The sequence below is a fragment of the Aulostomus chinensis genome, chromosome 2, assembly GCF_037954235.1.
Source record: "Aulostomus chinensis isolate RoL2024-O1b breed Wild chromosome 2, RoL_Achi_v1.0, whole genome shotgun sequence".
NCBI classification, from domain to species: domain Eukaryota; kingdom Metazoa; phylum Chordata; class Actinopteri; order Syngnathiformes; family Aulostomidae; genus Aulostomus; species Aulostomus chinensis.
The window spans coordinates 17,091,456-17,117,891 of record NC_141321.1 but is presented as its reverse complement, the minus strand read 5'-3'; the positions used below and the strand labels follow the sequence as shown (position 1 = coordinate 17,117,891).

The window sequence follows — 26,436 nt, the reverse complement described above, 5'->3', positions numbered from 1 at the left end:
CCCTACAGAAGCACGCACACATTTTGGATTTGTTTCTTTCTCATTTTTTCCCCGAAAAAATCTTTTTAATTATTATAGGAAATGGGATTATCATGTTAACGGTTTCCCTGGTAACCAACTGATAATAATAATAATAATAATAATAATAATAATAATAATAATAATAATAATAATAATAATAATGTTGTAATTGAGTCATATTTTTAAACGTGTGATTTAAAGACAACAAATGTTGGAGAACATGACCAGCGTCTTTCTTGTCATTCGTGGGTATTGAGCACCACCTGGTGGTCATGCAACAACTAATAACAAATAGAATAGAAAGCCATGGATACAGTTACTTCTTTATTTATTGTAAACTAAAGTGACGTTTGAATGTAACTAGCAAAATATGTACAGAAACACAACTCATGCACATCCAGCACGCGATTTTTCAATCTCTAATAGCAGCAATGACTGATGTTAATTTGGTTTTGGAAGCTGGTTAAAAAAAAAAAATTCAGTACAAAGCATCAGAGGAAAAAGGTAAATAAAGATATTTAAGGCATTTAAATCTTTTTTATTTTTTTGGAAAATAGATCATGCACCTTGCAGGATCATGCACGGACCTCATGAACATCTGGACCCAGGCACAAATGCTCAACATTCAGAGATGTTTAGTCCTGAGATTGGAGCGAGTCAAGCTTACATTTTTGACGATTGATATATTTAATTTCACATAATCACAAACATGTTTCAATACAAATGTAATTTTAAGGTATAGAAGATTAAAAAAAACACACACACACACACGGGGTCTGATAAATGTTAAACTTATTGTGTGGCAGTTTGTTTTTACTTGTCTGATCCCTCAACAAAAAAAGTCATTCATAACATCAAATGTACCTGAACTGTTTGAACACGGCTTGATGGTTATAATTAGTAGGTACCGCCAGGAAAATGACAACAGTTACAAAGCTGATTATGAAAAAAACTGTAAACATGAATGTTTAAGCTACAAACCTCTCACAGTTCAAATAACAATTGCACTAAAACCCATTTAAATAGGTTACAAATCTTCTGCCCGGCTACATCAACACAGTACCAGCTACAGAGTTCCATGACTCAAACTCATTGTCGTTTTTTTTTTTTTTTTAAATCACTTCCATCATGAAGCAAGCCACCAGGGTGAAAATGCTTCCTTCTTACTGCAAATTCTTGACATCAACGTTACACTCGTTTACATACATGGAAACTACAACAATGTGAAATCTGCAAACATCCAGGACATTTATTTCTATGCTACACAAATAAAATTTTCTCACACCAAAACTGATTGTATTAAAACAGAAACATCTTCCAGCATCTTCTTTGTGTCTGTTCGGATTGTAGGAATGTTATAATTGGTCCCAGAGTACGCTGGAGATACGTTTGGAAGAGAGGCCTGCAGCTTCGGTCTCAGCTTTGATTGTTACAGTAGACTATTACTGCAGTATGATGGAGGTACTTTGTTTTAAATGCAATTTTTGACAGCCTTTTTGCTCAAAATAAGTCTCATTCTTATAGCCCAGCTACAGATAAATGGATCTTAACATTATGGTGCTTCCAGGTTCTTCAATGATCAATGAATGTTCTATCAAAGCAAAGCACATCTGGATTTTTTTTTTAAGTGTTTCATATGTAATGAATTTTAAATCATGTGTGTTTACATTGTACATCCACAGGTAAAGCAGTACTTTGCCCTTCACTATGCCATCCTAATACTATCAAATAGATGTCTTGAGCTCACAGAGATGTTCTTCCCTCCTGCATTACTTCTCTGTGACTCCAGAAAAAAAATGTATATTTAGCTTAAAGCTAATGGTGACTGATGGCTAACAGCAGCCACAGCAACAAAACAGCAAAACTGGCCCAAAATGTCAGTTTAAATACTCTCCAGCGCATCGTCTGGTATAATCCAGGTCTTCTTTACCCAGCTGTATGCTCAGTAATCCACTAGTACTGATTTGAGTTTAAAACAAGCTAGCTAGCTAGCGCCACCGTCAACTGGTCTCAGTGTGTTTTTAGCTCAAATCAAAGTGTTTGTGCGTTCCTAAGCTTACAACAAGATAAAGAAGATGATGCTCTTGAGTATTTGTTCACTGAAATTTCTTGGTCGTTTTTTTGTGTTTTTGCTGGTGTTAGTAATCCTTCGATTAGCTTCAATCTAAATTTACACAGCTAGCTCTTTCTGAATTCTGGAATCCAAAAAAAAGTAAAGCAGTTGGGGGAAAAAAAAAATTCTTTTTTTTTGATCTCATGTACCTATTTGTAAGTAATTGAAAGGCAGAATACGCTGGGTGAAGTATTACTTTAAATGACAGAAAAGATTGTGATGATTAGCACGTAGCCCTACAATGACATGATTTTAGCCACAATTTCACAGCTGACTTATAGCTTGACTTAAAAGTCCTTCATCTTTTGTCCTCCTCAGAGCGCTCACATGCAGGGAATACAATTACCTAAAGGGTAATTACACCAATTACACAGTCTCAGCCCAACAGCTTCAAAAAGCACATACATACAATTTTGTTAAAGACATAGAAGGCTTCGCGCTTACAATTGTACTACAAGTTGCAGATACAATCTTTTTGCTCTTCACTATTATTTTTTTTTTAATCTCGACACCCTCAAGCTCATTTTCTATGGCACAGAAATGTTTCATGCACTTAAGAAGCTGATGAAATATATTGCAGTTTTTCCTCCTAATGTATAGATAATACAAAGCCTTATTTCTCAACTGGGAAGAGGAGGACTAAGTAGTAACAGATCCTAATATAGGAAAACATGGCAGGTGATTATGCCAATCCAAAAAGAAACGATAACAGTGTTTTGTTCCCATGAAAAGAAGCCCTTGCATATAGACATTGTCAGCAGGAAAAAAATAAAACAAAACATCAACACTTCTTGGCTTGGTTAGTCAGATGTGGGAAGTTGAAGCTACAGGCACTCGGACAGCACTTCATGCTTGTCTGGTGTTAACGTTATCTCTGAGTGTGGCTCTGTAATGAAACTGGCACTGAGCTGGAGTTTGAGCTTCTCCACTTCATAGTTGTGCAGGTACTCTTGAATCAGGTAGCGTTCTCTTTTAATCCGTGCCTTCACATCTGACGGGACGTCTGGAATCATCCACGCCACAAAGAACTTCACCACAAAGACCACATGCTGCGGGAGGATGAAGATCACATGGTTATTTTTACATCACTTTCCAAAATGTAAATCACATAGAGTGAGCATACATCAAAGGTGTTTGTCTCACCTCCATGATAATGATGAAGGCCATTTTGGCTGCTAGGATGTGCCAGAACTGCATGGTGTGAGTGTACTCCTTCTGGTGGCCTGGTGGGTAACGGTAGTCTCGGTATCTGTACCAAACCACATGGATAGAGAGAGGTGAGACACATACCAGTGACAAGTTGCTGTGGCGAGAATCAAGTCAAGTCAGGTCCCCTCTGGTCAAGCAAGTCCAGCGCTCTGCCTCAGTCCCCTGATTGTCTTTTACGATGACTCAAGTTAAACATAAATAAAACAAATGAGACAGCCTTCTTGCTAACATTTGAGTTAGTTAAAGCTAGTTAGTTAAAGGTACATCACTGTACTGTACATTAGACTAATTTGAATGTTGTGTCAATGATTTTCTTGATCTGTAGACACTGCATACTTCCATTTTCCTCATACTGCAATCATCATCAGCATAACATATAACATCAATCTGAGCCTCTGGCTCATTGCTGGTCTTGTGCATCCTACTACATACGCATATTTGCACACATTTAACTTGATCAATTTTGCCACCAAATCATGCTTCAAAAATAAAAACTAACTTCTAAATGTCTAACAACAAAGGAAAATATTTGATAAAAGTCTTGTCTTTTCAAGTCATGTGTCTCAATCGCATCTCAAGTCAAGGATCTCAAATCAGTCAAATTCAATGCTTCGTCGAAGTTTGTCAAGCAAGTCTTGAGTCCTCAAATTTGCAACTTCAGTTTGACCTCAGTCCAATCACGTGACTCCAGTCCCCCACCTCTGACATACAGCAGGCTATTTATGAATAGAAGAAAATGGGTTCGTAAAAGCACACATCGCTTGATGATTAGAAGCTTCATAAACAGCTTTCCACACATTTGATTATGAGAAGTTAGCACCTATAAAACTTTTATGCTCGTTGTTAAAAAGTCCTCATCTTATCAACAAAGACGGCTGCAAACAAGCGTCATACCTGCAGGTGTTGGTGGAATTATCAAACCAGTTGTCTTGTTCTTCAGGCATGTTGTGGTGATGAATTTGAGAGATGTTGTACACTGACAGGCTGTTGCTCACATACCCCCTCATGGAGGACTCTTTACTGTAGGCGTACAGGTAGACCATACGGGGTATCATGTCTGAGGTGAACGCCATGATGAATGCCTGAGGTCAACACAAGCGCAAGAAATGTTGTCAGGTGGAGTCAAATTGGAGGAAGACAAATTGTGTATGCTTCTTGTGAACCCTGAAAGGGAAAGATAGTTTTACAGTTCTTCCGGAGTAATACTCACATTGGTAACAACAGACAAAATGGCTACCGCGTTGAGGATCTCCTGCCACGCTCCGATGTTTCGAGCCTTGGAGGCCATCGGCCGACGGAACTGGGTGGTGAACTTCCAGGCGTCCACCCTGATTTCTAGAATGTTGTTGAACAGGGCCAGGAGAGGAGCCAGCGGGAACGAGGCCACGAAAAGAGTGATGAAGCCAAATTGGATCACTGGAAAGACAGAGATAGTGATGATGATGATGGTGATGATGGTGATGATGATGATGATGAAGGTGATGATGATGATGGTGATGATGATGATGATGATGAGGGTGATGATGTTGTGGGATAAAACAAGAAGTGACTCAGTTGTCTCTGAAAGAGTGATCTGATTGACTGAAAGCAAGAATTCTAATGCAACAATTGTAAGTGAACTTTATTAGTAAAAGAAGGAAAGGTATCTCACCCATCTCCAGGTACTCGTAGAACAATCCCAGCTGGCTGAAGTGCTGCAGGACGTGGTCCTGCTCCCAGCGGCTGTAATGGTTCTCAGGATGGTGCCGTCCCCCCCTGCTACTCCACCAGTTACGCATCAACCTGTCAGGAAGCCCATGAGGCAGAAGAGGACATCACACTCCCAGAATTCAATATGTATTGACAAGTACATTTGGATATTAAGAATCACACAAAAATGAGCTTGTAACTAAAACCTATTTGAGGCCACACAGGGAAAGATCTAACGTGACTGAATTACAGTTTAGAGGTTGAACGTACAATACGATCATCTGAAGGTGTCTGTGTGTCTGGAATCCTCGTGATTCAGCAATGCTGGCCCTGATTTTTTTTTACATTTTTAAGTATTCTGTTGGCTATTTTATCCAGCCCTATGAACGACAGACGGATGAAGCCACAGACATTATTGTCTAACTTTGACGTCTGCAGGTTGAACGCTGCTCTAACAGACAGTTAAGATTCAAAAGACACTCTAGAGCTCAGTGACAAGAATTTAAATGTTTATTATAAATGTGCTTTTTTTTCCCCCCAGGTTGTTCATGTTTGTTCATGTCGTTCACCCTGGTTAACCAAATACATACAAGCATGTGATGGTAGACTGGAAGACAACTCACGGCAATAAAGCTTCTTGGATGTTCCCCCATAGTTGTTTTCCTGCCATGACGATGACCAACTGCGTGGTCAGCTCAATCAGACAGCCTCCGGGGTCGCACTAGGCAGGGCAATGAGAGTATCTGACTGTTGTTAATGGCTCCTTAGCAACAACTCTCATTTAGGTATAAGTAAATTGTTGCTGACTCTGAGTTCAAAGATGGTTGCTACCCAGTATTCTTAACACCAGGCCATGGCTGATGTGCACAGCAGCCCACGTTAAAATTAGACTACATGGAATTTGAGCAGGGGGGGAATGCACCGCATTACTGTTTTGTGTGTACGTTGCTTCTTCATTTTTCTTTCATTCACTTCCTGGTTGTAGCTCTTAGATTATGATCAGATTAAGACACAAACGTTCCCTTTCTATACCCACCTCCTCATTCCTTAGTTTGCTCCATTTTCCAAACATGTATGAGTAGTCACCGGGATAACCCACAAATTTGCCTTTAAAGAAAGCCACGTAGAAGCAGGAGGAGTAGTAGTTGACAAACTGGAAGAGAAACATCTTCATGGTCAGCCTGTTCTCATACTCCAGGTGGGTCTTTGGGATTTCTGCAAGACATGAACAGTTGGAGAAATAATGACTAGGACCCCACCCCTGTGCACCCGAGTGTTCAGGTTCAGCTGATTTGATTAAACATCTGTACCCAGGTCAGTGATCCAAACAGCCACCCGCTCATAGAAGAAGTTGAGGATCATGATGATGACAAAGTTGATGCAGGAAGCAGTGACAGAGGTGGCTAACTGTGGGGTGATGAACCGGCCCACCACCTGGATCCTCCTCATCGGATCTTTGATGATACTGGAGAAGGCTGCATGCACAGCCAGCCTATATGCTATGACCCCGATGATACAGGCCAATATCAGGGAAATCTGTGGAGAGCACAGGAACATGTGCTGTGACCCAAGAATTACTGCGAACAGCAAACACACACACACCCAAGAGAGAAGAGGATCTTGTTACCCAGAAGAGGACTGTGGCTCCGGAGAGGCAGAAGCGGGCACACTTGCTGGGGATGGGAAGATATGGCTCCATTTCCTGCAAGATGATTATTACGATTCTGAATATACACGTGTCATGGCGTCTGGTATGTCTGTTGCCATGCTTGAAGAAAGTTATGGAGCACCTGTGTGATCTTGTTGAGTCTCCTCTTAGTGCACTGGATCTCAAACTCTGGCCGGATTTGAAGCTGTTGCTGTTCCTCTTCAAAGTCAACCAAGTCCCACTCGTACTCCAGCCGGGCTTGACGCCGCTTCCAGAACTCCAAAAACAGAGTCACTGCCCAGCACATTTGGAGTGCTTAGATTCAATCTCAGTACATATTATTGCACCTTGCACCATTTGTCTAAAAGTTGGTGTGCTCCTCTAAGCTCTCAGGGCTGACAGTGTGTGTGCTGAATAAGCTATGCAGCCATTTGGTGTAACATAATTGTTCTGGCAAGTTGATGGATTCATCTTGATGCTTCAGTGTGCAATGGTTTTCCCTGTGAAAATCTGTCCTACAGGTGGTGCGAGGGATGTGGGTGGGGGTGGGAGGGGTTTGAGTCACATGTCAAACACAGGTTAAACATGCTATGGACATGCTAGGAGCAGCACTGGCTGACACTTACCCCAAATCCCCATAAATATGGCAAAGAATATTGTCCCCTCATTGTCAAACAGATGCGATTGCTGTAAGAGAGAATATCAAACGTGATGACAAATGACTGATAAACAGAGGCAGTGAACATGGTGACCCGTCACCGACTCTGGGGCGGGACTGATTTTCCCATGGAAATAAAATGATTTACTTGAATTCCAATTTGTCAATCATGCTTTTGTGAGTGAAATATTTTACCCAGGATGAGAGACACGTGGAGTTGAGCTTCCAGAAGGAACACTTCTTATCACAGAGTGGACACATCACAATAGTGCCTCCAATAGCAGCGTCACAGATTTCTTTGCTAAGAGAAGATTGAAAGGAGAATGAAAGCAAAGGAAGAATTGTAAACATACTTGTTTGCTCAGATTCTTGGATGCCTATGAGACCATGTTACTGTCATTTGATCCCAGAGAAAATGAACAATGGAGCCACCAGTCTAATGTAGTTGTTACATTAAACTGGCACCACAACAAATACATGAAGCAAGTCTGTCCAAGGTCTCTGACTCTAACTGTACAAATATTGCTGAAGAATATCTTTAACATAATCGCATTTCTGATGGCAAATATCTTTTGGCATTGATGTGCAACAAGTAGACAGTAAAAATGTTAAGACACCAAATCCATCCATCCATTTTCTTCCTCTTATTCCTGTTAAGGGTCGCGGGGGTGGGGGGAGGGGGGGGTGGAGCCTATCCCAGCGGCTACGGGTGAGAGGCAGGGTAGGGTTCACCCTGGACAGGTCACCAGTCCATCGCAGGACCAACACATAGAGACAGACAACCATTCACACTCACAGTCACACCTACGGTCAATTTAGAGTATCAATCAGCCTCGTCCTCTCTTGATGTCTTTGGACTGTGGGAGGAAGCTGGAGTACCAGAGAGAACCCACACAGGAACAGGGAGAACATGGAGACTCACACAGAAAGATCCTGTGATGGAGCTGGGGGTCGTACCAGGAACTTTCTTGTCGTGAGACGACAGTGATAACCACTGCACCACCGTGCTGCCTGACACCAATTCATTGGCATGATTTTGAAGGTTTGCTGGAATGGATGTAAACCACTGGACACTTGCAAACTTGAGCCGCATATTTGGTATTTATCCACATCCATCCAGGGATACACTGAGATTCTACATGATCTCCTTTTGATAACTAAAGTAATAGTTGTGATTTTTATTCATTGAACCTCTGAAAATGTTTGGAACCTCACTGATGCAGACAATAGCTTGATTATATCTTTGTGCTGATGCTTTAGGGCCACTACGCCTGTGTGTGAATACTGATCAAACAACTTTTGGATTACCTGGAATGTGTCCGCAGAAATGCAACATCCATTTTTTAATGCACCAAATCGTTCAAACTCTGTTTGATTTTGTTTTCCTTCATGTTCTGCTCACTTTCATCTAAGTACTGGCCCAGTTTTGGTCTGGACACACGTAGTTTCTCCCTTCATGAAATGGACTGTGGCCATCTTTCAGGCTTCATTACTCAACATCTGAATAAACAGGCTCCTGCAGCCAGGTTCTGGAGTTTCATGAATTGCCGTCACAGAAGAGTGGAACCAGTTGTAGCAACATCAGAATGAGACATTAAACAATCACGTATAAATACTAATGTCTGTTTACTTTTGGTAAAATTACAGCCTGATTCTGACAAAAAAAACCTACCAACCTCGATATGTTGTCATCATAGCTGAGTACTCCATATGTGAAACATATGAGGCCCATAACGGCTGCAAAGAACAGCATCTCAGTGTAGAAGCCCAACCAGGCAAAGTAGATCCCAATTTTCTCCCCGTAGTACTTCCTGAAAGCAGAGTATCGTTTCAACGGCATGTACATGAACAAACTTCAAACAAGACTCCAAAAATCCAACAACTGCTTATTTTGCTCTACCTGATGAGGTTGAGAGGCTGCTCTTTATAAAAGCAGAGAAACCTGGCCCAGTGCTTGTACAGGTTATAGCGTTCGCTCTCACATTCAGCATTTCTCGCTCTCTTCCAGTAACGACACTGAAAGGAAAAGAGCAAAATGTTGAAGACAAAAGAAAATGGAATACGGTTCTCTTTAATAATACTCAGAAATGCTTGAAACAAAAAGTTGAAGTTAATATAGAGCATATTGACCTTTTTTTAGGAATCTAAGTGAAAAATATTTATCACCAAGTTTTGTGTGTACAAAGATGCTTATTTTTTCTTAGAATTTTTGTGGCTATGAAGCAGGAAAATGTCAGCAATCATACAACTGTACATCAAAGCCAACTCTTTATTTTTAGAAGCCAGGTATACTACTAAATCTTTATTGTCAAAAAAGTAAAATCAAAGAGTGTACAAAGAAGAGGACATATAGTCAAATTAAATCTCCTGTAAGCAAAATATGATATTCTGTTTTGTCTACAAAGCACTCATTCACCAATCCTGGTACAGAAAGAGGGCAATTAGTGAAATCCAGATCCTGTAGTAAAGTAGGAGAGCAAATGCTTACACACCTCTAAAAAAAATGACAGAGGAGTATGTGACAGTTGTAGTTTATACATGAGTACACTTTTTTTATTCCTGCCTCAGCATACGCATGTTCTTCCATGTGACTTACATCATGAAGTGGGAAAGCAGCCGTATATGTCCCGTTGCTAAGTAACCGCTTGATTCCTGTCTTGTCTTTATCTTTTCGGCCCTCTTTGTAGTATGCACAGCGAGCCAGGATGTAGTACACCTAGTAACCAGGGCGAGATTAAAAAAAAAAAAAAAAAAAAAAAAAAAAGGATTAAGAGATTTGGATTCATTTGAACTTTTAAGTTAAATGCATTTCTAAAAATACTTCATTGTTTATCTTATCCAAAAATACGACAAAAAATGTGCCAGCAAAGTCCTCTTTAATTTATTAGCTGAGCTCAATCTACTGAATAAACACAAATACTGAATAAACAACACATTTAAACAATTGAAGCTGATTCAACCCCGAGCACAAATGAAAGACTCACTATTCTGTTTCTTGTGGATGGAGGAAAGAATGTGTCCTTGTCGTTGATGAGGAAGAAGTCGGTCTTCGTCTTGTCGAAGGGGTAGGTGAAATAATCGGGTTTGGGGTGCATGATATGCTCTGGCAAGCGAAAAGGAAGTGAGAGCCACTCTAGCGGGACGTCCTGACCATGGGGCATATCGCTGGCCTTGAAGGGAACCTTGATTTTCAGGATATCAGCATAAGTGGCCAGTACATCCCACGGGGCATGGATCTTCAGGAAGTATGTTTTTTGGTCTTTTGAGTCCTGATTCAAGTGTAAATGAGAGAGAAGAGAAAGGAAATGTGAGCTATTGTAAGGAATTCTTACATTTTTCTTGTGTAAATGATTGTTTTGTGTTGAGCCTTCTCTTTGAGACAACATAATGTGCCTCTGCATTACATCCTCTAGGTGGTGCTAGTGCTCTGCGGTTACATCTCTTACCAATTTGTCCTCTGTTTCCAGCTCCAGACCAACTTTCTCAAGGTTGGCCTCAAACTCCCTCCTCCTCTCCTGTGGACGAACACAAACCACAGGCATGAGAGGCTCACTCACACAGGCTCAGCCTGTTTTTTTCTCCCGTAACCTTCATTGCATTTTACCAAAAACCTCTACCAAAAAAATAAATTAAAAAATCTCAGTTTACCTACTCAATCTTATAAAGGATTTACACAGAGATCAAGATCCAGACAGGTCAAACTGAGGCCATGAGGTGAGTCTGATAAAGGACTTGGATTTTTGGATTTAAGGGACACTGAAGATTCTCATTGATGTGCACAGGGAGACCACTTCTTCCACACTGAGCCAGTAAAAATAAGATGACACCGGGGAGGATATTTATGCCTTTTATGTCAGACTGTGGCGCTGTGTCCTGGCTGGTACAGTGTGATTGGAGTAATGGAAGCGTCAATAATAAACGTGCCCCTCGGAAAAGTCTTTCTGTCCATGTAGTAGACTGAAGATGAATGGGATGGAGACATACAAGATTTATGCTGCAGTATCTGAGCTTTTATTTCTCCGAAAATACAAAATGCTCAAAAGTAGGTTGACTTTGAACATCTTTCTCTCCTCGCTATGAAGCACAGATAGGATGTAAACACGCTTACAGTAATGGCTGAGGAGAAAGGCCTTCAAGCCTCTCTACTACAAATCAGATTGAAATGATGACTATTAATCAGAGGTCAAATCATAGCGCAGGAAGAAGAAAACTGGATTCACAAACTAGCTGTCTGATTCATTACATTGTAGGACATTTCGTTCCAGAATGAACATCACATAGCAACATCAGGGAATCCACACATATCAATGTAAAACCCAGCGATAATTCAGTTCGTCAATGAAGTTACACACTAGCTCACCACAGAATGGTCACCAGCTGATTCAGTGGTTAAGAGATTACAGAAACACCATCCTACGATATCAACGACCAGGAAGCATCAGGGATCATTTGGTCCAGTGCTGCTGGGGATGATGTCCGTCAAAGTGTTGGTTTAAGGGCTCCCAAAGCGATAAAATAGAAAACCTGTATTACCTGTTTTTCGCCACTTGGAGGCAGCAGAAGTAAAGGAACACAACTCTGACATGTTGCCTTTTCGCTTGATTTTACAAGCTTGCTCACAATTACTAGCTTGTTTTTGCAGCCATCAGTGACAGCATCATTGATTTGGATTGTGTTTGTGTCCATCTGGTGAATTTAAGTCCAGTATTTACTCTGAGTGAGTAAAACAATATAGTTGTAGTCTGGAAAGCTAAACATGGAGCTGAAGCTTGTTAAATACAGTTCTGCAGTCAGTTATAACTGCTTGTGGTGACCAGGTGTGCTTCTGCTCTTGCATTGTATTTTTGAGGCAAATCCTGTTAAGGTCACCTCTGACTCTGCTCCAAGTCCTCTGTAAAAGCTTTTTTTCTTTTTCTACACTTTCATCATTAACCTCTCCTTTGACGACAGTTCAACTTTTAGAACACAGCTGAGCTCATCAATATCAAGAGGAGGGGGGTCGGACTTTAACGTGGTCAAATAAGGCAGATGAGCAGTGATGCTTGGCTGTCACTGTGCACATGCACACAATAATCTGATAACTGGGAAAAGCCAAGTACCTAATGATTTGATCTGACATGTTTCATGCAGTTTAATAATGTGATGACAGGAAAAGAAACCTGGTTTACACGATCTGTTGGGTTTCCCTCCAAAGTACATGAAATCACACATATTCTGTTTTTTTTTTTTCAACATTCGTTAGGTTTTCAGCATGGCGTTGCAGATACAATTTCAATCTGTCCATATGTAGGGGTTGTTAGGTTTAGAAAATAAGTCGAATATTTCTGTCCCTATTTGAGCGATGGTAAGTCTATAAGCAGGAGAAGGCCACATGCCTTCATATGACAAGAATCAGATGAATCTATATGCATACAAAGAATAAAACAGGTGACCAGGGCAAAACAAAGATCTTTGACTTCCAAAATAATATCCGACTATTGTTTCCATCACCATTTGAATAATTTGGTTTATTAGTATTTACCAGTGCCGGTATATAGGAGGTCAAACTGAAACTTTCTGGTTGCACAATGAATAATCCTCTGATTTTAGCAACAATCATTACTATGAACTTGTCCTCTGATCTCCTGTGAAACAAGTTCTCACCGGAAAACGAAATCACAAACTGAGTTGTCTCATAGATACAAGGAGAAGTGACATTCTGTAGCTGCCCATACTTCCTTCATCCTACACTCATTTCTGAAGGCACTGGCATTTTTACTGATAATCACATGACCTATGGGCCATATACGCTTCATATACTGTTCATATACTGTACATATACTTTCATGTGTCAAATACTATGTGAATTTATTGATACTTTTTTGATTACTCTAAAGACAGGATCAAAAACTTGATCCTCAATCATTTAGTAATCTCTTTTTAGATTTGGGGATTTGGAGTTTATGTTTGTTCCCTCTCACTTCCTCTTTGCAGCACTGCATCTCTGTTCTGGACATACATTGTGAAATAAAGCGTTCCAGTTAGTCACTTACCTCACAGTAAAAAATGCTGAACAATCAACTAAAAGCTACTCATCATTTTTCCTTCACTTACTCACCTGCTTCTTTTCTCCATCTTTGTCATCTACATAAGACAACACAAAGTCGATCCTCCGCAGCCCGTCCCTGAAGAACACCGTGTCTTTGTTCGGTTGCAGCTTTTCTGTCTACATGAGAAACAGCAAGATCTTACTGGACAAACAAGAAAGGCGACGACTTGAAAACAGATTAAATATAGAGACAGATTGTTCCCAAAATTATACATGGAGATTCAACCTTCACTTGTTGGTATATGTTGTTTCCTCTGGCTTCATGTACAGCAGACAGAAGCCATGTTCAATGTGGAAAAACCCCATAAAAAGAGTCTCGGCTGGCAGTGTCAACATGTTATTATACTAAACTTAGATGCTGATGATGGAGAGAGATCTTCTCTATCAACTTTTGAACTGAATCAGTGCCTTTACTTCTGAATTTTTATTGTCCTAGAAACGACCGACTCTTGGGCTCATTCGGCCTAACAAACCTCGTCCAGTGGTTCAGGGCTTGCCTGACATACCATTTTGCAGGCAATAATCACATTCAGAAAACCAAAAAGTCATCTACAATATGTGGTAGTAAAAGTAACCGCCACAAAATTATTATGATAACATAGATATACCGTTTTTTTCTTTTTCAAAGTGTGAACACTAATATGCTCTTAAAGTGGGAATTCTATCATTCATCTCAGGGCTTTAACACGGCCTGTGATGTAAACAAAGGTATAGTTTGTTTATTTTAAAGAGCAATATCACATTTCAATGCCATCTGGTTAAGAGGCGAATGTCTAAACACTGACAATGGAGGCACCAGTGTGTTGCAGTCTTTGGCAGAACCCCACCCCGCGTGCTTATCACATCCACTAACGGCTGAGAATGCTGCTACTGTTGTGGTGTTACATAATCATACTTTAGAGCATTAAAAATTAGTTTGATAGTAGAACTGATTAAGTGTTCCATTAATGTCCTGTGTCCTCAAATCGTACATCAGAGACACACAATATAATCAGTAAATTAAGATGAATGTACCCATCTGGCCCGGTGGGATAACCAGACGGCCAAAAGACTCACAACAGGCTGCCGTCTGAGCAGCGACAGTTTGTTTCTGTCTCGCTGTTACAGAAATGACAAGAGCTCTTTGAGACTCAGAGGTCTTGTGATTCAGCAGCGAGAGCGAGGAGTCAACAAAAGGTCTCAGTGACAACACACACAAGCATAACCGCCAACATCAATAATCGACTGCATACAAAGGAAAACCTCACTTTTCAAAAATATTACACAATACTTATTCACACCCTTTAAAATAGATCATAAAGAAAATCATAAAAGCGACATATTAAGATGTTGTTTTTTAAAATGAAATTAAATTAAATTCAATAAAAATGAACAAACTGTGACTCTGTGAGTTGAAATACATATGAATACGTGAGATCTCACCTCTGTGTGTCCCGGCAGTGTTGCTCTCTCAGATAAAGAATTGATTCCATTTCCACTGTTTTCATCTGCAAGTCACATAAGAAAAATTATGCAGTGCAAGTGAAATATAAATGAGATTGATCATACACTACGTATACACAATAAATCCCCTCGGCCCCAATAAAATTTGAATATGGATTTTATACATTTATCCTTCCTGGTAGAAAAATGTGTTTGAAATGTAATTGCTGAAAAGTCTAACATCAGACATGATAAATCTCTGACACGCTGGATTAAGGCAGGAGGCGAGCATTGAGGTGCCATTTCTGCATCGCTCAAATTTCTGCATCAAGTCAATGCTGAAATAAACAACTATCATTTCTTCACTTCACAAACCGTTTGTTTCTTTAATAATGTACCCATGTAGTTACCTGCAACACATGATGTAACTTTCTTCTATAAAACTGTACGTCTAAAGTACTTGCCAGTACCTACTGGTACTTAAATGAAACAAGAGAGTAACGGAACAAATTACACTGACAGAGCCTGCTGCCTGTTGTACTCAAAGCTGGATTCTTACATTGCAATAATTGCACACAAATATCCATCTACATCCACTAGATCAATGTCTTTGTAATGGTTTGTATCAAAAACTCTCAACTCAGTCTTATTTCTGATCCTTTGTTCATTTAATCACAACTGGTACATCATGTTTCTTTACACATTCCTAAAAAACACTTCTAACATATCAGCTTCCCATTTCAGGTTTACTCACTTGTATTTGGGATTTACACTCAAAAATGTGCAAGGGAACATTAAGTGCTTCCCAGATCTATTTTTGAAACGCTTAAAAAAAAGGATATCATGAAATACTAGAAACTCATACTGTATTCCAAGTTGGATTGTAATGTACTGCAAGTAATGTAAAGGAAAACATTTGTGTGTGTGTGTGTGTGTGTGTTCGTGTGTGTGGGTGAAGGCATGAGGTATCATTATAAGGCACTCTGAGCGGTAGCACTGAATAGTCTACTTCTATTTACTTAGGCTTATTAATGAGTGTAGCAATTATAAGAGTTCCATTAAAAGCAAATGGAGAGAGAACAGTGGGTTTCCTAAACACTCCTCACATTCATGATAACAGGAGTGTATTGTTCACACAAAGTTGCCAATTTTACAAATATGGATGAAAAATGCCATGCCTGAAAAACTCTCCTGTCTCATCCACACTCAATAGGAGAAATAAGGTTCAGAGGTTTAAAAAACTGCATAAATTCAAGTATAGCTGAGAAGTGTTAATTCCATGAGAAGGAGAAAGAAAATCCTGTAACAAGCTTGCTTGTTTCTAGCTTCCACTGATATCCAGTAATTTTGCTCCAAACTTTCCCTTTAAGGATAATCATCTGGCTAATAGCCGTTAACGCTGCACGTGCATCTCAGACAAACTTGGTTTAACTGGGGCTCAATAAAAATACTCCAGTCTCCTGGCAACGTCAGCAGATGCAGATGCTTGTCATGTTGGGAACACTATCGGGGAGGAAGATGAGGCAGATGAAGGGCATGTCACACACTCACACGCTCTTTTCTGTGTCAAAAGGACCAACACGCAGCATTCCAGCGTCTGCTGGCAGAGCCACTGAGCCACTACTCTGCTCTCTGCCTGCCTCTTTTAATCCTCCTGAATGGTGGGAAAGTGTCACTTCCTGTGTGGGAGGTTGGTATGTGTACGAAGACATCGATGAGGGGGGAGGGGCTGGCAGCCTGGGCCTCTGCAGTGTCAGAAGTCCTACCTCCCCAGCACACAAATGACATAATCCCCAGGCTCCTTCAGCTTCACATAGTCAGCTGCCTCTGATTGGACACCGTGATCTGACAGACAGTGGTATGAGCCAATGAGGGAGGGGCTGTAGTACAGTCTTCAAGAGTTCACTCTTGTATAAATAGAAGACTCACAACAGAGTAATGGAAATGTGTCATATCAGTTAGAGCATTGGAATCCCAGAGGTAAAACTTTTCCACTGGACTCGTGGGAAGCAGCGTCAACTGTGCAGTTGAAGTTCCTTTTTTTTTTTTGTGGCACTTTTTCTTCTTTCCTTTTTTGTCCCAGTATTTTTGGGCTCACTCCAGCTGTGCACAGCTAGTTATCAGAGCCAGGGTTGAGCAAACAGAAGCAAAGGCCAGCAGTGAGTTATATCTACTACCAGAGAGAGGAGAGAGGCCAGACAGGAGGCTTGGGGACACAGAGAGTTCTGCACTACAGATTAGGAACAGCAGACTCACACTTCATGCATTCTCAAAGTATCTAAAGAGTTATCCTTTGCCAAGAGTGCAAACTACAACTAACTTAAAACTAATTTGAACGTAAAAGTCAAGCAGCATTTTCTAAACATCCTTTTTGAATTCACTTGTTTGAGATATTCATTGAACAACCATTAATAGTTCATTTGTATGTTTTTTCCCACTTCATGGCTCAGCATATTTACATAAATGGCAGAAAACTATGATGTATAAATGTGTAAAACTTCTAATTGTTTGTTGATTGTTATAAAGGTAAAAATTTGAAATTGTTTTGACGTCCGATCAGCCCACCAATCACCCCGCCCTAATGATTTGGGAGATTAACAGTACCAAGGGAATAATATTGATTATTAAAATTCAATCAATTATCATATGGATGAAGCTTAGGCCCATGCAGGGCAATGTTCAAGTGTGTTTAGCAGATCAATGGATTTATCAATCAATTGATTGAAAAACAGGATTATAGTCTACAAAACCAGGAGCACCCTCGGCGTTCACAGGGTTCACCGGCAGACGATAAATGTTCTTCTCTGCATTGTGACCAGCATCAATAACAAGGCTAAAATGGATCCGCCCAAAATATCATGGATTCTTCCAAGGGTCCCTGTTCTATCCACCAAATACAGTATAGTCAATGTTTGCCTCGCGGTTTTAATGTAATCTGACAAATGAAAAGCACCGATCACATGACCTCCTTTGGTGAAGGTATTAATATTTATAATACCTCAGACATTATTATGCAGACTCAAAGACTTCTTATAGTATATACTTAACACTAAGGGGTGAAAATAAAATTTATTCTCACACCTGACTGTGCAATACTGTAAATACAGAGGGTAGTGTGTGACTATTTTTCATAAAAAAAGGTCCTGGTTTAATTTAGACTTATTAGAAGCCAGCCGGCAAAGTGGGAAAGGTCACACCTTTTTGGTGACGTCATTGTTGTTAGCAGGAACTTCTCAAGTGAGATGCTTCACTGTTTGGGATGTTAAAATGCACCTGGTGGTATCCTGATTATTCATTATCCCATAAATGCATGCAGCCAAATGCACTTTATTGACAGGAAAATCTAATATTAAAAAAGAAAAAGAGCAAAAATCCCAATGCATGTCTTCTTCTCTCATAAGACCTGATGTAGGCTGTCGAGGGATACACCACTCACAGTTCAGGCCCAACAAAAAAATACCTGACCTTGTTCCTGCATCGGTCCTCCTTGCCCCCCCCCCCCTCCTCTCACCAGCACCGTTAAAGGCAAGTGACGAGTAATCAGAAATAGGGTCCAACAATTTTCTCTCACGCTCTAACAGTTGAAGAAACCTACAGCACAGGACTAAACAACATCACAATAGGAAGCCGCTCAGGCTAATAATATAAATTCCCAGAGGCATGTGCTGATCATGCAGCGGGAAAGAAAGAGCAGAGATTGCACTTTCTCTCCTGACAGTGACGTCCACCATTCCCTGCACAAACAAACCAAGTAATGAATTCACCGCCACCAAGTGAAACTCCAATTCCCACTGACGGCGCTTCCCTCTGGAGAGAAGATCCACCACCAAATTAACGACCCCTGGAACCAGTGTAACATGCTGCTCCACAGTTACATTTGCCTGCTTTGGTGTGTTAGCGAACAAACAAATATTCTTTAATAACATGGAGGTTTGGTAGCATCGTCCCCTGTGCCATTAAACACTGCTGTGATGGAGCACATGAGAGTGGCTGACATGAATAAAAATATTCTATTTTTCTGTTGCGACATTGATATATATTAGTAACACAATGCACATTTAGAATAGAGTAACTGATGGATTTTCAGATAATTATAACACCGATGCAAAAACAAATAAAAGGGAGTTATTAAAGTAATTAGCCAACTTTTCAGAAAATATGGAAATTTGGATATTTTGGGGGGTGTTGGCATACCTCACTCAGAAATCATCAAATACATTTTTTCCAAAATGGTTTTAGTCTGCATTAAAGTAGCTTGGGTTGTGCATGAAAAAAATCACGATCATACGCATGGCTGAAACTACTTCCCTAAATGGGCGCAGAGATTTTATGCAACTGAAATGCCGGATTGTTACTTCGGCCGATAAAACAAAATGTTGACGGGCCGAGAAGAGCACCTGCTGTTGCCAATCATGGCCGACTTCATAAGACAGGATGAGGAGAGTTACTCCTGCACAAACCAAGATCCTAAAATTTGTCTCTTTGATGAGTTTTGACAGGGGTATGCTAACACTCCCCATCCACTAAATTCATTATTCTAAGCTAATTAGCGTTCAGCTGGCCTCTGTGGAGCTCAGCTACACTCCTGCACATACAGAAGAGAGAAGGGTATCCATCGTCTCCTCTGGCTCTGGGAGGATGTGTATTCCCCCTAAAAGACTGGTGGGTTGCCTGAAACACTATGTTTATCCAAAAAAAAAAAACCAAATAAAAGGAGGATACTACAAGAAGCATCACCACAGTGCAAAACAAATTATCGAATGGTTGGAAAATTATCGCATCACAACATACAGTTCATAGGTAAATCAGCCAACCCTCACTAACTCATCACAATGCACACATGCCTGACTGACATATGTGTGCATGCATCAGAGCCGCTGCAACACTTCAGCAATAAACTAAGAGCATAACACAATTTTACTAGCAGCTGTCAGGCTTAGCAGATACAATACAGAGGTCGAAATGGAGGCTGTAAACACGCAATCACACACTTGGGTCTCATTAGCAGATGAGAAAGCAGTGAAGAGCCAAAACAGAAGCCGAGATATGATAAAAGTTGAGAGGGAGAGTGAGGGAGAGAGAGCGAGAGAGAGAGAGAGAGAGAGTGAGCGAGAGAGAGAGAGTGAGTGAGTGAGCGAGCAGATGAGATGAGAGGACAATGGTGAGAGGACGGACAGACAGGCATCACATAAAGCCTCTGATCTGCCCGTACCTGAGTGCAGGTCGATTCTGAATGCTGTCAGCACTGCAGGACCATCTTTAAAGAACAGACAGATTGACACGTTAGATGGCAGCTAAGAAGGAAACATGCCTGTTTCAAGGCTGAGATGCTCTGACTGATTATTAAATAGATCAATGCCAGAGTCTCATTTGTAACAGTGCCAAGGGTCTACTCAGACAAATTGATATAGAGAAAGAACAACAGCCATAGTAACAGTGACCAGGGCTTCCATCTGCAGCGGAGAATATTAACAGAGTGTTCTGGTTCTGTGGGTGTCAGAGAAAGCTCCAATAGCAGCTCCTGTGTAGCTCATTCACAGCGCTGGCACATTTAAGTCCTCCCAAACATAAACACCTTCATTTTTAGATTTGAATAAGAGTGGTTCAAAATGTTCAGATTTGAGCCTCAATAATCACATCTCTACACAATGACAAATCTTTTCTCAATAAAGGGAATTAATATCAATATGTAGAAGTTTTCAAGTTCCTTACAACAGAACACGACCGATGAGAGGTTTCAATCTGTGGCCCGTGTATGATGTAATAATACCCAAGTCTACAGTAAATGTTATGTTCTGACTTTAAATTACACCTGATGAGACATGCAGATGTGCAGCCCAAAATCTTGGAGATATATATATATATATATATATATATATAACAATTATTAAGCTAAGCACTACATGCGTTATTCTATAGCAATTATTACAATTACCGTGGAAGCAAACATTTGTTTTGTTTTCTTGTTTGACTCCCCAGGGCCCTATTGGAGGAGAGGGGGAGGGTCTTCTTTTCTTTGCAGGCTTACACGTAACGATACGACCACAACATCCTCAGCTTGGATCGAGCCTGTGTTTCATATGTTATGTCATCCTGTCGTCTATCTCTCTGCTCACATTTCCTGTCAAACCTGGTTTGGTGGCAACTAAGTCACAACAGTGATGTGTGTAGTTTGTTATTAGGGCCTTTGAGGGGAATGAGGAATTATTAGAGATCTGAAACTATTTATTTAACTGTGTACATTATTTGATAGATAAGGGGACAGAAAAAAGAGAGGATGGTTCGTTACATCCACATAAATGCATTCATTTAGTCACATTCAGGAAGTATTTAGCATGTTTATATCTTTCAAATTATGTGTATTAATCAATACTGAACTTATCCTGAATGGCGGATTTACCAATGCAGGACAATTCAAATGGCAGTAATAATGGCTGATAATATTAAAGCAATTTTGTATTTTGCCTTCCAAGTACTGACAAATGTCTCACGCTCACTCACTTTAGAGCCACACAAATGCAGAAAGAGCCAGCCATGTTTGTTTAGCTTGAAGCTAATGGGGAGCGCTAACAACAGCTACAGCAACAAAACAGCAGTAAAACTGTCCAAAAGCATCTGTTCTGCATAAAAACTCTCAAGAGTATCGTTCAGTATAATCCAAGTTCTTTTTGTGGCTGTGTACTGAGTAATCCACAAAAACTCTGATTTGAGATCAAATAAAAACAAATTATAGCACATACAGTTTTACAAAACCCTACGGACAAGCGTGGGTCAACTGAATGCTGCCTACACCCTGTGAACGTACTGTGAAAGCGCAAATCCTATTTGAGTACTTGAACGGCAAAATACACTTTTTAGATGAAGTATATACAGACATAGACAATGCAGGTAAGCCTGCCATTAGATGATTATTTCAGTCCACTTTCACCACTTTTCTCTGCTGCTGTTTGCTACGTGACACAACAACAAACTCTGAGCTACAGTAGCTAGCTAGTAGCAACGCAGAAGTTGGTTAGTTTTGTAAAAGATTTGGATTGTAAAATGAGCAAGGTCATAATTACATGTAAGGTCTATTATCACTTAGGTAGTAATTGTTCAGAGCACTTGGATACTCCATCCATCCGATCTATTTATGAAGATGATATGTTCAAAGAATTGGACTTGATGAGGGAGATATTTTTTTCATAAAAATGAACTGTGTTGTAAAATAATACCAAAACTGATGTTACATACAAATCCAAGAAATAATGGAGAGACAGTCATTGAGGAGAAAGCCAAATGGAAGTGTGAGTTTTATTTTTGTGTTTGCACTGAAGCTGCATTATTCTAAGAAATACAAATGTTCTCTCTTATCATCAGGATATTGTTGTTCCAAGAGGGACATTTCCTTGACAGTCCCCGGAAACCCTGAACAGAGCAAAAAACCCACAAACTTGTGTTCTAGTGGTCAAGTGCAAAGCTTATCGTCAAATGACACCAGAGATTCCAATGAAATAGCAGACTTGACATCTTAGCTAGGGGTCAAGGAAAGGAGTTGTTTCACAGATTAAATTAGCCTGCTGCGTAATCATATTAGGTAACTTTTACCAAGAGAGAGAGAGATGATCATTGCATGGCTGTGCTGTTAAGAGATGCCATCCATAAAACACGATTGCATGTCAAAGTGTTTGTTTTCACTACTCTAAATCTTTTATGCCCATGTACTGTAGTTCAGGTAAACACTTCATGTTCTATACTTAGACCGTCTGAAACTGGTACCGTTGGCACAGAAAATTCTGCTGGTTTTCCCATCTCGAGCTACTACTGTCCAGCAGTATCATGCCTCCATCAAAGGGGTAATACGATTATAAGGTCAGTCTCCATAGCAACTCTTTGGCTCTTTTAAATCTCTGACTGGAAAATGACATCATCTGCTAGCCTGCAGATAACAGAGTAGCATCACCTTCATTTAAGAGCACGTCTTTCAACTACTTTGTTTCATGTCACTGCATCCTGTGTTGTCATTAAAACACAAACATAAAACAAAACAAGTTCAGTAAATAAAGTTGACACCAATGATTTAAAAAAAAAAAACTACAGTGATCATCCAGTAATGGGAGCCAATCAAGTATATAAATTAGTGTTTGGGCAGCTGTAAACAAGGTAATAGACTCTGAGAGTGTGCGTAAGTGTGTGTGTGTGTGTGTGTGTGTGTGTGTGTGTGTGTTTGTGTATAGTCAGGTGAAGACAGACCTCTTCCTGTCCATTCACATGTAGCTGAGGGGTCTACCCTGATAAGAGCCTCCACAAAGCCTTTGAGTGAGTGCAGTCTATCAGCCTGACTCCTGCAGCATAAACAGCCTTTCAATAAACACAAGACCGTATCAGTGGGACCTCAGTGAGGAGGTGAAGCGTTCATGGGGAAGATGAGACAGGTGCAGCTTAGGCCTCAAGATATTTAAACACAGATTACAACAACAACAACAATCAGCAAGTCCTCACTCTAACACCTCTGAGCCCTGCGCTTACCAATGTTCTAACTAATAACAATCAATACTGTCGCAGAGCACTCAGCAGTTTAATACTATTATTATTATTATTATTATTATTATTATTATTATTATTATTATTATTATTATTATTATTATTATTATTATTATTATTATCATCATCATCATAGGGCCGCACCATGGTGCAGTGGTTAGCACTGTTGCCTCACAGCAAGAGGGTTCCGGGTTCGAGTCCTGCCTCAAGCACAGGGTCTTTCTGTGTGGAGGTTAGGGTTAATAATAATAATAATAATAATGATGTGAGTCTGAAGGGGGGGGTTTGAGGATTAAAGGTCAAATCATAGAGTGAGGAGGAGGGTCTCCTTTTGTTTTTGAAGGATGAGATTGTGTTAGCCTTTTATATGTGACTTGGAATGGAGATCCACATGGATGGGGGCAGCAGCAGACCCAGGTCCAGTCTTTAGTCCTTATGGCTTGAGGTGGATTAGTACCTGTAGACCTGAAGCAGGAGCGTGGTGATGGAGGAGGTCTGAGAAGGTGGGGCCAATTTCTTCATTGGTCTGAAGGTTGTGATGGGGTAATATTTTAAAATGAACGAGAGGAGATCATGGAGGAGGAGGGAGGTGATGTGAGAGGTCACTGAGGATGTTGTTGCATAAATCATATTAGTTGCTGTTGCAGTAATCCAGACCAGATATAATGAATGCATGTATTCATTTTTCATCTTTGAAAATGGCATAAAAAACAAATTCATACAATGTTGATGAGAACTGCTGAGTGAACCTCACATTAATGCAGGGTATAATCTGTCTTTGACCACACATTTAGTTCCCTTTCCATTAACCCCGATGACATCGGGAAGCTGAACAAACAATCATATAACTGCTCTCTTAAAGACCAATGATTGTTAACTGCATATAGAACTGCTCTTATGGCACTCCTCCATGTGGATCTCCCCTCCAAGTCACATATGAAACACTAACACAATCACCATCCATCCACCCAGCAGCCTACAGGTGAGAGGCGGGGTTCACCCTGGACAGGTCACCAGTCCATCTCAGGACCAACACATAGAGACAGACAACCATTCACACTCACAGTCACACCTACAGTCAATTTAGAGTATCAATCAGCCTCGTCCCCTCTTGATGTCTTTGGACTGTGGGAGGAAGCTGGAGTACCAGAGAGAACCCACACAGGAACAGGGAGAACATGCAGACTCCACACAGAAAGATCCTGTGATGGAGCCGGGACTGGAACCTGGAACCTGGAACCTTCTTGCTGTGAGGCACCACTGTGCCGCACTATTTACTCTATTCAATAGATAATTATCACATCTTTACTAATGTGTTAGCTTTTTTATTATCATGCTCTCGTAGCTAATTTAAGTGTGTTTTAGGTCAGGTGTTTTAGGTTAGTTTCCTTTTTTTTTTTTTTACGCTGAACTACCGGTTGATGTGTGGGACACAATTTCATTTTCATTGGATCACAGAAATTACAAAGAAATCTGCATCTGACCATCCGTTAAGGTTCGCACGGGGGGGGGGGGGGGGTACTGGAGTCTATCCCAGCTGACATTGGGTGAGAGGTGGGGTTCACCCTGGACGGGATGCCAGTCTGTGGCAGGGCCATCAGGAGCAATTAGGCGCTCAGTGTTTTGATCAAGGATACTTGGACATGGTCACCAGAGGAAGTGAGGATTGAACCAGCAACTCTTCAGTTGCTAGACGGCCACTCTACCTCTGAGCCATGCCATCCCCTTATCTGAATCTAACAGATTGAATATTTAACATGAGTGTGCAGGTATGAGACACCTAAAAGACCTCTATTAGACACATGGAGCCCGCTAAAATGAACTCTACTGAAGGTCTAACTTATATTCAGAGTCCTGTCAGCCTCCATAACAGTTGAGCTATGTCTGACATCCCATTTATCTAGAACTGACCAAGCTCTCCCGACTATCACCGTCCAAATGGATCCTGGTGGTCATGCTGAGACCACAAACTGAAAGTGGACCATCAACAAAACCTGACATTCACTGATAAGGAAATCCTTTCATATGTAAGCCTGCTACCCAATTTCTTATTTTGACAAAACAGGAAGCCTCTAGGCCTCTTAGGCTGATACATTCCGGAGATTTCACGTTTATGACCGTAAGTAAGCTGAATGGTACAGTACAAAACTGTCTGAAAGACCATGGAAATACCTTCCAGTGGGTCTTCATCACACACTGGCAGCTCCAAGGAGCAGTCATGTGACGCCAATAAACGCATTCAGTCAACCAGCATGTAAACATTAGACCTGTAGATTTACTCATCACATGATCACTGCTCATTTGCTGTAAAACGATACACATCAGCCATAATGAACTCCTCAGCATCGAGCTCAGGATGAAATGTCCTTTCCAAACTTTCTGCTCTCACGTGACGTCATCCGGCGCAGTCTCAGAGGAGAGAAGCCGCATCAAAGTACCCTAATTAAAAAAAGTGCATTGGGCCTAAATAATACATGCGGACGCTTGTTTTCATTAGATAAAACCCGCATGTCAGGCGAGCGGTGATATACGATAGTCGTATATGTACATGAGCTAAATTAGTAAGAAACTCAGACATGCCGATGGAAGGTTGCTGAGGCGACAGTTTGAAGAGACCTTAAGCTGTTTATTTAATTCCATATGGCTTCCTATGGCAGTTGAGAGAGGATATTCGTTTATTAAGGAACGAAGACTGTTGGCGCCATGTGCTGCTTTGCTGCCACTAGCGCTTCATAAACAACTCAGCTTTAAATACAGGCATTAAAATACCTCCAGTCTGAGAATCCGTCGCGCTTTGGAGCTCGATCAAAGTTTCATCCTTCTCTTTCCCCGTTATTCGTCTCATAGCGGCCGACGGTCTTATTCTAAAGGCTGCTCAGGAGGAGGTAGGAGGACGCCTATGTGGTAGTCCGGTGGATGAAGGTTCCACCATGCAGGGACTGGCTGATCATTCACTGGAACAATGAGTCCGACTGAGATCATCTATGGATGGTAGGATCATATCCAGACTAGAGACGATGCCCTCTGAGCCTGAACCCTCCGGAGCTCCTGCGCTACCCGAGAGG

The 26,436-nt window shown here is 40.7% G+C and overlaps 2 protein-coding genes across 3 annotated transcripts in view; one reads left to right on the top strand and one right to left on the bottom strand.

Moving 5' to 3' along the window:
• Positions 1 to 362: 362 nt before the first annotated feature.
• On the bottom strand, positions 363 to 26,436 carry ano5b (anoctamin 5b). Of its 2 annotated transcripts, XM_086181432.1 has the most exons (21): positions 26,141 to 26,436; positions 20,061 to 20,105; positions 14,849 to 14,913; positions 13,436 to 13,543; positions 10,785 to 10,853; positions 10,323 to 10,607; positions 9,935 to 10,054; positions 9,239 to 9,354; positions 9,015 to 9,149; positions 7,534 to 7,639; positions 7,307 to 7,367; positions 6,823 to 6,974; positions 6,660 to 6,734; positions 6,343 to 6,568; positions 6,069 to 6,247; positions 5,656 to 5,753; positions 4,995 to 5,125; positions 4,554 to 4,759; positions 4,238 to 4,425; positions 3,278 to 3,383; positions 363 to 3,183 (listed from the first exon to the last, which is right to left on the bottom strand). In XM_086181432.1, exons 1-21 carry the CDS (start codon positions 26,214 to 26,216, stop codon positions 2,959 to 2,961), a joined length of 2,772 nt encoding a protein of 923 aa, XP_086037558.1. In that variant the 5' UTR covers positions 26,217 to 26,436; the 3' UTR covers positions 363 to 2,958. The 2 variants fall into 2 exon arrangements, with proteins under 2 accessions (XP_086037558.1, XP_086037567.1); XM_086181441.1 differs by lacking the exon at positions 20,061 to 20,105 and having other exon boundaries at positions 364 to 3,183.
• The window catches only part of igdcc3 (immunoglobulin superfamily, DCC subclass, member 3), a 79,613-nt gene continuing 76,023 nt past the window's right edge, over positions 22,847 to 26,436 (top strand). Inside the window, exon 1 of the mRNA XM_086181454.1 lies at positions 22,847 to 22,990. The gene's annotated coding sequence lies outside the window, so the exon portion shown is untranslated. The remainder of the gene's footprint in view (positions 22,991 to 26,436) is intronic.